The 12,998-nt window shown below is 39.2% G+C and overlaps 1 protein-coding gene across 2 annotated transcripts in view; it reads right to left on the bottom strand.

The window, feature by feature from the left end:
• Nucleotides 1-12,998, bottom strand: part of MTCL3 (MTCL family member 3) — a 29,454-nt gene that overhangs the window by 1,464 nt on the left and 14,992 nt on the right. The window contains exons 4-5 of one of the 2 annotated variants that reach the window (XM_077782223.1): nucleotides 1,906-1,974; nucleotides 104-1,279 (exon numbers count right to left, since the gene is read on the bottom strand). In XM_077782223.1, the coding sequence (XP_077638349.1) occupies nucleotides 104-1,279; nucleotides 1,906-1,974 (1,245 nt within the window). The remainder of the gene's footprint in view (nucleotides 1-103; nucleotides 1,280-1,905; nucleotides 1,975-12,998) is intronic. The other variant, XM_077782224.1, reaches the window with a different exon arrangement.

The raw sequence follows: 12,998 nt of genomic DNA, 5'->3' as shown, positions 1-12,998 counted from the left end.
GCCTAGAATAAAGAATTTTCTTTTTGTGCCATAGATTGAATTTGAGGTTTAATTTGCTTGGCAGAGCCTTTTTACCTGTAGGCCGTAATAAGTAAAAGTCTACCTGACTCACTGACAAAGGTTCATCTGCACTTCGATCGTCTGAAGACTTTGGAACTTCAAGTCTGTCGATGAAAGCCTGGAGCTCTTTCCTGAAGGCCTTCATCTGCGCATTGATCCGGTACAGAAGCTCGTGCTCACGTATTCTGCTGCCATCATCTTCCTCATCCATCAGTCCAAAGAGGTCCCCATTAGCCACATAAATCCTCGCCTCTGTGATGATGGTGCTCGTGTCGGAAATTAAGCGATCTATTGTCTTGCCCAGCCGCTCCGCTTCAGAGCGAATGTCCTTCATCTGCTGCCTGTCAGTGAAGCTTTTCTGCCACCCAGACGGTGTTGGATAAAAAGACCTTGTGGGTGTCAGGCACCGAATGTTGCGCACCTCTTCGGAGTCACTTTCCCCCCCAATGGGCCCTTCCCTTTTGCGGTGAGGGGGGCGGGAATCATCATCACTCTCCTTTTTTCCTGCATCACTTTCCGCATCGCTGTCTCTAGGGCTGCCACGGATACCCAGATGAGAGGCTAAGTCGTAGCGCTGCATGTTGGACATTAGGACTCTGTTCTCATACTGGAGCTGCATGACTTTGCCACTCAGCTCGTTGATTTGCATTCGTGCAGCTTTTAGCTCCTCCTGTAATGCTTCTGTCTTGGCATTATCGTGGTGCCTAGAGCTCTCATGGGCCCCAGACTTGTACTTGTATTTGTTCAGCTCAGCTGTTATGCGTTTGTTTTGTTCCTCTAAATCAGCTACATTTCTCCTCAGCAATTCTGTTTCATCTTCTACTAGCTGCAAATGCTGTCGTAATTCTGACAGGGATTCATTCTGCTCTCCCAGGAGCGGGTTAGTGGTCCCTGAGAAATCATCTCCTCTTAAATCATCAAGCTCTGCTTTCAGTCCTCTATTTTCTACTTCTAGTTCCACTATTTTCCTCCCAAGAATGTTAGCTTCCTCCTCCACAAGCCTCAATCGAAGCTTGAGCTCAGCTTCTCTTGTGGTAGGGGGCCCACCTGCTTCACCTTTTGGCAAAGGACTGTCCAAATCCCCATAAAACGATCTGTATTTTTGCAGCTCATGTTCAAATCTGTCTTTTTCTTTATCAATTTTAGCCATTTTCTTCCTCATCAAGGCTGCTTCTTCTTTGACAAACTGTAGCTGGCATTTCAGGTCTTCATTGTCATCCTTAGGGAAAAAAAAAGGAGTATTTGAAGAAACTTGAAGTCAAACAGAAGACCTCCAGTGGATCGCCTTAACTTACAACTACAATTGTAATTAATTGTGATTAACAATCACAGGTACATGGCTTTAGATACTATGATATTTTCCTACAATATTTTTTCACTCATCAATAAATTAAAAGAGGGGAAAATACTATTTTACTTGTGACTAAAATTTGCACAGTTCCCAGAAGTACTTTGGGGGATGGGAAAAGGGGGGCTTGCAAAAAACCTTATATTTTCTATGCTTGCAACATTATCAGACTACAGTGTTCAAAAATCCTGAAGTCAACACAAATAGAGCCTATAAATCTTGTTTCACTGTTTCTGCCATTTACTTTGCCTAAAAATACAGAGTAGGTGAAAGCTGGTACATTCTGTTGCATCATCAAGTTTGTTTAGATGGTCTTTGAGATTAGTGCTGTCTGACTGCAGATCTGGGGTACAAGCTCTTCCATTTCACAGCATACAGGAAAACAAACGGCAAAGCATAAAGCAAGCCAAGTGCAAATATGTAAACCATGTACCCCATTTCCATAGTTCCCTGAAGTCTCCACATAGGAATCAAGGCTACAGGTACTTGCAACATACCTCTGTTGGTGTCTGTTGTGACTTTTTTTCTTTTGGTAGGTCTTTGCTTCCTCTCCTCTTCAGTGATTGCTGCAATTACAACAAAAGGACATGCACTAAATTTTTCTAAAGGTATATTAAAGATATATATAATTTGTATGTCATTCATTTTAAAATATAGCAAATCAAATGCAACTAGAAAGGAATTAATTTCTTATAATTTTTGAGACACCAAATACAGAGGAAAGATGCCATAGCCCAAAAATGAAACAGCAATGGCACACAAATAAGGTTTTAGTTTAATCAGCCTGTTACATTTTTTGTTCAACACATTTTAAGACTAGTGCCCAAAAATGAAACAGCAATGTCACACAAATAAAGTTTTAGTTTAATCAGCCTGTTACCTTTTTTATTCAACACATTTTAAGACTAGTGCATTAAAAATGTTTAACATATGACAAGAGTGGTAAGAAAATTAGCATCCCAAGTGATAACTTACAGGTGGAAAAGCTGAGACAAGCAATGAAACCCAGCTCCCCCATTTGATATTAACCCTGGTGGGGCCAGGGCACTCTAAAAAAGCCTTAGTCTTGGACAGCTGCATAAAACTGTGTCACTGAGATCTGTAGCTGACTCCAGTGTGCATCTACAAGCACACCTTTCTCTGTGTCCCACCCTCAGGCTTCAAGCTTGCAGTGTACTGCAGTCACACCTCCCTAAGTGTACACTAGGAACAAACTCACACATAGCTCTGGTCACTAGGCTTGTTCTGTTTTCAGATCATAATCAAGTAAATGCCATTTAAAACGGCTTGGACTACAAAATTGTAAAGAGAAACAAATCATACCAGCTCAAGAACAGAAACACAAACACCATATAAGTGGGATTCTTTGGTGTCCTAATATCAGCTATATAGCCCAAGAGAGTAGAAAAGAAACTCCTGCTTTCAGAGCAGGATGAGATTGAAGCCAACTAGTATATCCAGCAAAAATCTTGTAGCTGCTGACAGCAGAAACTTTGTTATGGAAAAGCAGCAGCAGTGGAAAAAAGCTGCCACCATCCCACTGGCAACATTCAATACTGATCATCAACAAAACAGCAGGAGAGAGGCACACAAATGAGAGAATGTTCATACATAACACCCCACTTGCAGCCATTCCCAGTTTTTGTGTTCTCCAGGTAAACTGTAGGTCCCAAGGCAGGACAGTGATAATCAACACCATCTCCTTTTGAGACTGTGCTCTGGTAGAAACATCCTGTGAGAAACATACCCTTCCCTGCACCAGCCGGGGGAGAATCCATCTCCATCTAAAAGCCATCCTGTTCTCAAGAAACAGAGTACAGTGGATGGGTATGCTGCACATAACAATCCTGTGCACTATTTGCCTGCTGGTACTAATCATCCTCTTCCTTCTGCAGATCAACTCTAATAAAAATTCCTACACTCATGGACTGCTCACTAAAAAGGAAAAGTTAATGGCATAGAAAGAGTCACATGTAAATCAAATTTTTATGTCTCTTGTGGAAACATTGAAGGCTCTCAGTAAACCAAACATGAAACAAATCAAAGATCATAGCTAGATAGCTGGATAACTGTAAAATACAGGCTTCTAATGGAATCCAGAAAAGACATTAAAATCATTAAATTAACTCATTTATCCCTTTAAGTATAACCCAGCAACTTTGGAATCCAGTCTACAAACAAAATGGTTCTTTTCCAGAGTCACCCACAAGTTATCCTGTTGTAGAAATGCTACATGGATTTTTAAAGGGTTGTTTTGTTGTTTTCTTTTAGAATTGGCAAGTTTATAAAGCCCCAAACTTTCAAAGGAGTAGGTTCCTCCTCTGTATTACCATTACTTATAGCACTATGCATCGCCACTTCGAAAAAGCCTGTTTATTCAAATCAGTTTACACTGCAAATTTTTCCATGCCTTGTATTTATGCCAATAGCACCCACTGATAATAATAATATTAAATAAATAAATTAATAAGCTGTAGCTAAACTATATTTCTGCTTTATTACCTAAGTGCCTTTTGCTCACCTTGTTGAACTCAGCATCTCTCCAGAAATAAGTTCTGGAATGCTGGGCTGAAACTTCTTTTGTATCCTATGACTTTTCAGAAGATAAGAGACATAAGAAAAAATACTTTTCTAGGTTTGATGTGAAACTAAATTCCCCTGTTTTTCTCCTTTCTTGCTCTATTTTTCTTTTGTGTTCCTTTTAGTAGTCAGGATAGCAACATTCCAATTACAACAGTTGTGGCTATGTAATGATTAAGCACCTCTTTCTATTCTGCTCTACTTGAATTACAACCAACTCTCCAGAGCTTGTATTGTTAACAAAAAATATCCCAGCATTTAGCAAATATTTTATAGCAGAAAGCAATGAAGAAATGCACAATTCAATTAGCAGGATGATGTGGGTAAGCAGATTAGGCCCAGCTTGAATTGGTATGATCTCTTTTCATATGAAAAAAACCATGAGACAATTTCTGATAATTAGAGGTTAAGATCTCACACATCGCAGCTGACAGAAAATATCCTCACAATCAGTGTCCTACAACATCACATCAGGGTACTGAGGCAATGGCAATATCACACTAAACAAAGAATGCCACATATCAAGAAGTATATTCTGCTATAAATATTAAATTTTTGCTATAAATACTACATTTTTGAGAGTTTTTTTCAAGATGTGTATTTCAGAATTTACAGTGGCTACTCTTTCCACCAATTCTCTCAAGCTTTGTACTACTGCAGTCTTCCAGTTCAATTTTCAACATGAAAAAAATTATTGCTGTTAATGAAATAAGCAATGAAATTCATCACAGCAAAATTGAAAAAAAAAAAGTTCAAACTAATATATGGAAGAACAAAAAAATAGCAACTCAGACTCCTGCTTGCAAATCTTCATACTAAACCAAATCTGGACACTACTAAAATTGTCTGTACATTGTTGTCAGTAAAAGCCACCTCTGCTGCTTTCTCAACTGTAGCAAAAAATGTCCCCTTCATATGCTGGAATTGGTTTTGGGAGTTTGTTCCGAAGGAGAGTTTGTGGGCTCAGATAGTTTTTTTCCACATAATTAAAAAAATCCTATCAGAAGTGTCCACAGCCTAGATAAGACTGCAGATAAGGCTTGTATTAGATGCAAACCAGATCACACACAAAGGGAATTCTGCTGCGGTGCTCAGCAGCATCAATTCTCCAGTGACCTTCACTGGAGTTTATCCAATGTCTTGCTGGAGATGCTAAGCACTTCTCAAGATGGCATAATCCTTCTCTTGCCAGCCCTAAATTGCAAGCCAAATGTGCAGTCTTAACATCACCTGTCATGCTCAATGCTTCTCAGGTGGAAAGAGACCTGAAATTACTCAGAGAATAACACAATACAGAGATAATTTCATCAGACTCTACTGAGTAGTAAAGCTATAAAATGAACTCAAAATATTCTAGCCTTATTTTAAGTTACAATAAATATCTCAGCAATTAATAAAGAATCCTTAAGCAAAACCTACCAAGATTTTTCAAGATGCATAGATTTGATTATTTCAAGCCCGATCTAGAGGTATATTATCTAAAAATCATGGTAGGCAACCATGGGAGGAATTCCTGACATATCAAGAGATTTATGCCTGCAGAGGCCCCATAATGTCCTTTATTCCTCCTCACAAAACTGTGCAAAGGGTGTGCAGCTCCTTGAATCTCCACAGCTACCACAAACCTTCGTATCTACATAAAACTGTGCTGTACTTGACTATGGTTAGCTGACTCCTAAAACTGCTGTGACACATCTGCAGTGCTTTTGAAAATCAGGGTAAACTCAACACTTTACACTTTACAGTCTTGAAATGTTGATGAATATTGACCAATTTTTTGGGCTGCACAAACTTGCCTCTGTGTAGCACAGTGACTGTGACCAGGGAAATGTAAATTTGCCCTAAGCCTGTCTCTGCATTTTCCCTGAAATCAATAGGGCTGTGTAACTCATGGAGCTGGATCAAATCAGACACGAGACAGATTTTTTAGTTTTCTGCCACTGGGTCTAATGTAGTAAAAACTAAATTGACACTATCCATGTTGGCAAATTGAAAATTTATATTCTCCAACAACAAAAAAAAACCCCTTTGTTTTTAAAATGTCTTCCTTATTCTGCAACTCATAGTGAAATTTGCCAGCAATTTGCCAGCTGAAGACCTTGGCTTTGTCTGTCTTTAGCACAAGTACACAGAATTATACAATACTTTACTCCTTCCACTACCATTAAAGAGCAGAAGTCTTGAGTACTTCTGTATTCTACTTGCTTGCAAAATTAAACCACAAATAAAGCAGAGGATAACTGAGATGCAAAAAGCACAGCCTACCTGTCCACAAAGCAAACACTAAACATATCCCTATTAGAGTCTTCATATTTCAACTAGTTTATTTCAAAAACATTGCTGAGGAGCAGTACAAAATGAAAACAATGTTTATTACTTCACTAAAGAGAGAAAAATGGTTCTCATGTAGTTAGTTGAATGACTTCATATTGTAGAAGAGAAAAGAGGATCTGGCCTTCAATATTTGTATTATTTAATTTGCATTTATTTAGAAGTTATATCAGTTATCACTTTCAGATCCTTTACTATTATTTATCAATTAGATAAGAAGAAATACAAAAGGAGAGAAAATCAGAAGCAACATTTGCACTTTATCTAGAGAAATATTTTGTACTTTGAACTAAAACCACATTGTTAGAGCATATTATAGTAACTCTTGTGGTATAACTAGGTTAAAGCATTCTTTGCAGTGCATAACTAAAGCAGCATATTTACGCTTCCATGACATTTGCTTACTTCTTTTCCTTATTCAAAAAAATGACAGAAGATGAAAGACTGCCTTTTCAAAGCTCTCACTACATCCTGGTCAAATAGCCATCCAAACTGATACTGTGCTTTCTGTGATTACACACTCCTTCATCCACCAGGATATCACAAAACAGTGAAAGCAATTTCTCTGAGGAGGAAGAGATCTTCTGCCATTTGAACCTTTCAAAGATGGAAGAGCTATACATGGTTATTTCCCCAATTTTGACCTCTCATACATGGAAGAGCTATACTTGGTTATTTCCCTAACGCTATCCAACCAGGCTTTGTTATAGATACAGAAATCACAATCATCTTACACTTGACTCCCTAATCCTGAAATGCAAAAGAAGATCTCACAATATCATGAATATTTTGAAGTGCAAGTGCAGGAATAAGTTATTGTACTGCATACTGATGCTAGTTACACTTTTCCTAGGGCTTCCTAAGTTGGTGTTTATTTGCCAGCTCTGTTATTTTTCTATTCTGAGAGAAGAGATTCAGTCTTTTTGACAGAGTTTGCACAATGCCTAGTACAATGCATAGCTCCAGCCTTTATCTGGGACTGACAGCATGACAGACAGCATGGCAACATAGTTAAAATCACTACCACATAACAATAGCAATAATCACAGGCACAGATATGTATATGGCAATTTTGAATTAAATACATAAGAGATTTCATCAAATGTAGAGTGTTTTTTCTCACACCAAGTACCACATGCATAGTTTTTCAGTCTTCTTAGAAGGAGATCTCAGAAGAGATTCCAAATAGATTTTTCATGAGAATGGGAAAGTGCCAGCAACCAGATGAGGTTCATTGCCTTGGTTACACAAATGCATATATATTAACCAGAGTGTAGTTACAATATCCCAACAAAAAAGATTTCCGTCAAAAACAAAAAGTAGTGAAAAGAAAAGTAAGAATGATTCTGCATGTAGTGTGTACCTCTACACTGCTTGTTGGAAATGTATAAAGAAGCCAGTTCTGCAAAGTTGTAGCTGATCACACATGTCCATTGGTGTTCACGCCCATTTGGTACTCAAGAGTTGCATTAAATGCACAGACAACACTTACAGTCCCTCACCTGGATTCACAGGGTGGGACAACATCAAACACAGGCACATCCATGTGCATCTGTAGGCACACAGCAGAGAAAGGAGCTTTGAAGCTCACCCTCTGAGACTGCACTTCTGACAACTTCCACTTACAGGAACATCTCACCAAAAAAAGAAAAAAAAAAAATATTTTAGCATTCATTTGAAAGGATGCAAAAAAATCCAGCTATTACTTCTCAGTAATCACTACTCTGTCCTCTGACTATGATGAGGAGTCTTCTTTTGTCTGTGTTTACTTGGGGAAGCACTTTTGTAAAGCTAACTCTTTGTAAATTGGCCAAAAAGTATTTTCTGTAATACGACATATGAGGAAGTTTCAAAGGTGTTAGGAAAGTTTGGTCATTGAAAACAGAGGATCAGACTGCAGTGCTCTGAAGTTACACCAGTGTGATCCAGCAACAAATTAAATACATTTTGATGAGCAGCTCATGTAAAGATGGTGCTCTAGTAAAAATAAACCATGGAGACTATGCTGAAATGGAAGGAAGGTGTTTTATAAGTTTGGACAGCCCCACACCTACTTTTCTCATCTGGTACCAGTCTGATTTGATATAACCTAAGCCTGGTTAGGTTATATCCAATACTTTTCCTGGTATTTCAACAATGCAAAGATGGAGATGAGGGGAGGGAGGATATTGCAGCCCTGGCTAGAGCAGCACGCCCAGCTGCTTCACTGTAATATGTACTATATGTTATAAAATAATTTGTGGTAAATGAAATTAAGAACCACAGCATTTTGTGTACTAAAACCAGTGTCAAGCAACAAGCAAACTAAGGGATAGAAATTCAAAACATCAGGAAGACACTGTCGCCAGAGACGTATATTTCAAAGGATTTGTCGTCTGACAAGACCCCAGCTGGAGGCATTTTTGGTAGGCAGCAGCAGCAGCAACAAAGTGATAAAGATTCAAACACCAAGAAGACACCGTCTCCAGAAATGTATATTCCAAGGATTTCTCTTGTCTGACTAGACCCCAGCAGGAGGCATTCTGATAGGCATCAGCAGAAGTTTATCCTGGAAATTTTCACATGACAGGATTCCAGCAATTTTCCACCAGTTCCGGGAAAACACGATAATATGCTAGGGAAGACCCCCTTCCAAAGCCCAAGAAACTTTATAGAAATGGACCCCTTAGAACTGAGCCTCGGAGACCCACAGGGACTTTGGTGTGATAGAGGCCAAGTCCTAAGTCTCCCCAACACTGATCCCCTGGCTCAGAGTCAAATCGCTTGTGGCCCTTTTTTTTCCAAACTTATACTTTGATCACTTAATAAATTTCTTTAATTATTAAATCAGAGCATTCATTTACAACATTCACTAACTTCAAGAAGCTTGTAAGACCTTGATCCCCATGTCCTGTCCTCCTAAATAATGACTCTTCCTCCTAACTGAAACTTGCTCAGGTACTTATGGTTATCCAGCAAGGGAAGGAGCTGTGATTCTCAGTCTGACTTAAAACCTTAATGTAGAGATTGACCTAAAACTATTATTTAAATGTTCCCTTTGCTAGAAATTGAAAATCTCATTCTGAAAAGAAGTTTGACAGTCTTCCACTCATTATAAATATTTGATCACTGGAATGTATTTTTAATTAGCTATCGTGAACAAATATTTGACTCTTCATAATTTATCATAAATGTCACTGAACCAGCAAATCACCTGCAAATTAATACCACAGCAGCCCTAATGGGGTTATGCAAGAATCAATTCTAGGTTCTACTCTAATTAACATTTTTTCTTACTAACTGGAAAGAAGACCCATAAAAGAAAAACAGGATAAAGACTGCAGGGTAAAGGTTAGAGAAACACTAAATATTGAAAAAGAAGGTCACTGGCACAAACCTTTGTGCAATAAAATAATATCAGTTTTAATTCTACTAAATATGAAGATACAGATGTAAGAATGAGGAATAAAAGCTATGCTAAGACAACAGAAGAACTGCCTAGAGAATAGAGAAGATCTCTTGAAAAGCCACATCTCTGAAGAGAACCTGCAGGGTGATAAGACAAAAATCAGCTGAAATTATATTGAGGTGTATTTTTGTGACCAAAAGGTCTATTAATATGGGACGTAGATATCAAAACTGAGGCTTGCTGTGCAGTAACTAGAAAGGGGGTACCTCTCCACAGAATCAAACCAGCCTCAGGCAAATGGAAAGATTCACTTCTGAGTAGTCTCTGCCTTTCTCTTTTGAGAGAGGTCAAATTCCTAACCAAGGTTAAATGTTTAGTTTTCACATGGCTAAATGATATCAACCCTAAGCATGAAGATTTAAAAACAAAACAAAACAAAACCAATAAAAAGCCCCACCAAAACATTGATGCTGGACTCTTGAATTTAGCAAGACAGAAAGAAAGTATGTTTCCTGCCTCGTAACTAACTTTCAGCAAATTTAGATGAGAAGGGAGGTGCAAATTTTTACCTGTTCCTGGGACAGTTCAGGAAGAGCTGTGGTAGACTGTCCTCAACAGTCAATTTTTAACACAGACCAGCACCCTTTTCTGAAAAGTAGGTTCCAGCTTGAGTAAAATAGCTGCGATATTGTATGATATGATCTGCGTTATTCAGAAGACCAGACTGGTTTACTGTATAAGACAGTTCTGTCCTTGTAATTTCAGAACATATGAAACTTGACAAAAATTTGGAAACTGAGCAACAATACTCCTAGAAGCCCATCCCAAGAAAAATAAACCTCTGAATGTATTTATATGTATCAGCAAGGCAATAATCCTTTTCAAAAGTCATTCTAGAGGACTGTACTGACACTTAATCATTTAATCAAAGATTTAAACTGCTAGCATCTGTAAATTTAAAATAATTTAGACCAGCCTGTAATTTAAAAAACTGCTGGTAATCAGGGTAGTTGCATGTCATCATCAGTCATGCCTTGCAGGGAGGTAGAGTCCTCTCATTTCAGACAACACTGATAGAAACAGATGCATGGCAAAGACCTTCTAAGTGCAAGTACTCATCTGTGACCTAAGCAAAGGGCTTTGCTGCTATCCAAGCCTGGATTCATTGCTAAGCTAGCCAAAGTCAATTAAAACAATCATGCAACCAGGATCAAGGAAAGCAAAGCAGACTTGATACCTGCAAGTTTTATTCTATACATCTTGATATATGCAGTTGTTAATACTAGCAATGAGGGGGAAAGGGGGGAAACCACATCATATGTCAAAAAGTAGAAGCAGAAAAAAACACTTCAAAAAAGTACACCTACACATCTAAGAGGTCAATCCATTGCCATTTACTTCAAAATGAGAAATCCGATATTGGAACTCTTAGCTATGAAACATTATCAAATCTGAATTTCTCTAATGCCAGAAGGATGCATTTCTTGATACTGCGAAAACTAAAGTGAAAAAAAAAAAGAAAAAAAAAGAAAAAAAAGAAAAAAAAAAAAAGCCCAAAACATCAAAAGCCTGGTGCTCTTGTTCCTGGCTAGCAATGATTCCACATGATTCAGAAAAGCTGCTGAGCTGATCCCAGAACCAAGCACACCCATAGCTGGGTATTCCCCCTATCAAGTGACACACATTACAGCATATAGCTATAAATGTGTGTGAATGAGAGGGTCTAAAAGATGACAGGATCTAAAAGAAGAGGGTCACAGAACACGCCATCCTGCTCCCAGAAGTGCTATATTGTTCCAGGGCAGTTCAAAGGTAAAGCACAACCAGCACACTGCCAGTTTATGAAGAATCAGCTGGCTGCCTTGAACAGTGGCTCACAGAAGCCATTTGCTGGGAGTGTTCCCCAGCACTGTATGTGTACAATACTTCCCTTGTTGCACTTTGCTCTTCCTGCCTTGCTCCTCACTGCACGTGAGGTATGTGCCTGATGGAGAGTTCAGCACTTTGCACACAGACACACACGTGTACAGCTGTATGACACAGAACACAAGGAGAAGAACAAACCTCTGTGCAATATCAGTGCCACAGGGAAAATGCCCTGCTTGGCAGCATGTAGCTGCCTCAGATTTCCTGTTCATTTGCTGTGTTTTGCCTCAGGAAAAAAGTCTGCTTGGACAGACCCTGAGCTCTCCTGTTTAGCAGAAGTAACCTGAAAACTGTTTCCCTTCTCCCTATTCAGAAGTGATGTTTTCAACCCCTCATATGCTCCAATGCAAAATGGGAAAATAGATTCTGCTTGTTATTAACAAGAAAAGATCAGAACAGTGGAGGCTGAAAGAGACCTCTGTTATGACCAGCCCCCACAACTGGCCTCAGCAAAGCACCCTGGCACCTCCTCAAATGGACAAATGTTTTGAGTCATAAATCATTTAATATTCCAGTCTCTCACAACCTCTGAAGATCTAGCCCAAGTGCCCCTTTCTCAGAGCAGAGACAACTGAAGCAGGCTTCTCAGGGCCATGTCCTGTGTGGTCTTGAACTTCTCCAGAGATGGAATTTCCTTCCTCTATAGGCAATGAGTTCAGTGTTTGAGCACCTTCACACAAAAGTTTGTTCTTGTCCTGTGACTGAACACCACTGAAAAGAGTCTGCCTTCTTCTTCTTTACATCCTATCAGATATTTCATAGAAACACAGATTTGGGGCCTCCCAAGACACTGTGCCCCCAGGCCCAGGAGTCCCATTTCAGCTCAGTCCATGCTTCAGAGCCTGCTTGAGCTGTGTGAGATGCAGTGAGTCTGTCTTTAGCTCAACACAGTTGGTCCTGTCACCAGTCATGGACACCTGTGCACTGGTTTTCCAGCTGAACCTTAGACCTGATTCACCACCTTGAACCTGACTGATAATCTGGACTTCATAACCTTTCATTTCTAAGTGGACTGCAGGCAAACACAAGTGACATTATAAAGCACTTGCAACAAAACATTAAGTTGGGTTGATTTTTGGGGGGTTGAATGGGGGTGATGGCAGGGAAAAGGACATGGGAAGATGTTTTTACAAGAGAAGGACCAAGACCCATCAAAAGGCCAGAGTATCACACTAGATCTTTTGTATCCTACTATGAGCCCGTAGGATAATAGTTAACAAACAGTATCACTTCTCCTTCAGGACTACATGATAGAGCAGCACAAAAGAAGTTATGCTTGCTTCTCTAGGCTTTTCTGATTCTGGAAGCTCTGGGAAATTTATGCCAGCCACCTCAGTTCTCAGAACCACTATTCTGAAAAAAGTG

The sequence above is a fragment of the Lonchura striata genome, chromosome 3 (assembly GCF_046129695.1).
Source record: "Lonchura striata isolate bLonStr1 chromosome 3, bLonStr1.mat, whole genome shotgun sequence".
NCBI lineage: Eukaryota > Metazoa > Chordata > Aves > Passeriformes > Estrildidae > Lonchura > Lonchura striata.
This window is presented reverse-complemented; position numbering and strand designations above follow the sequence as displayed.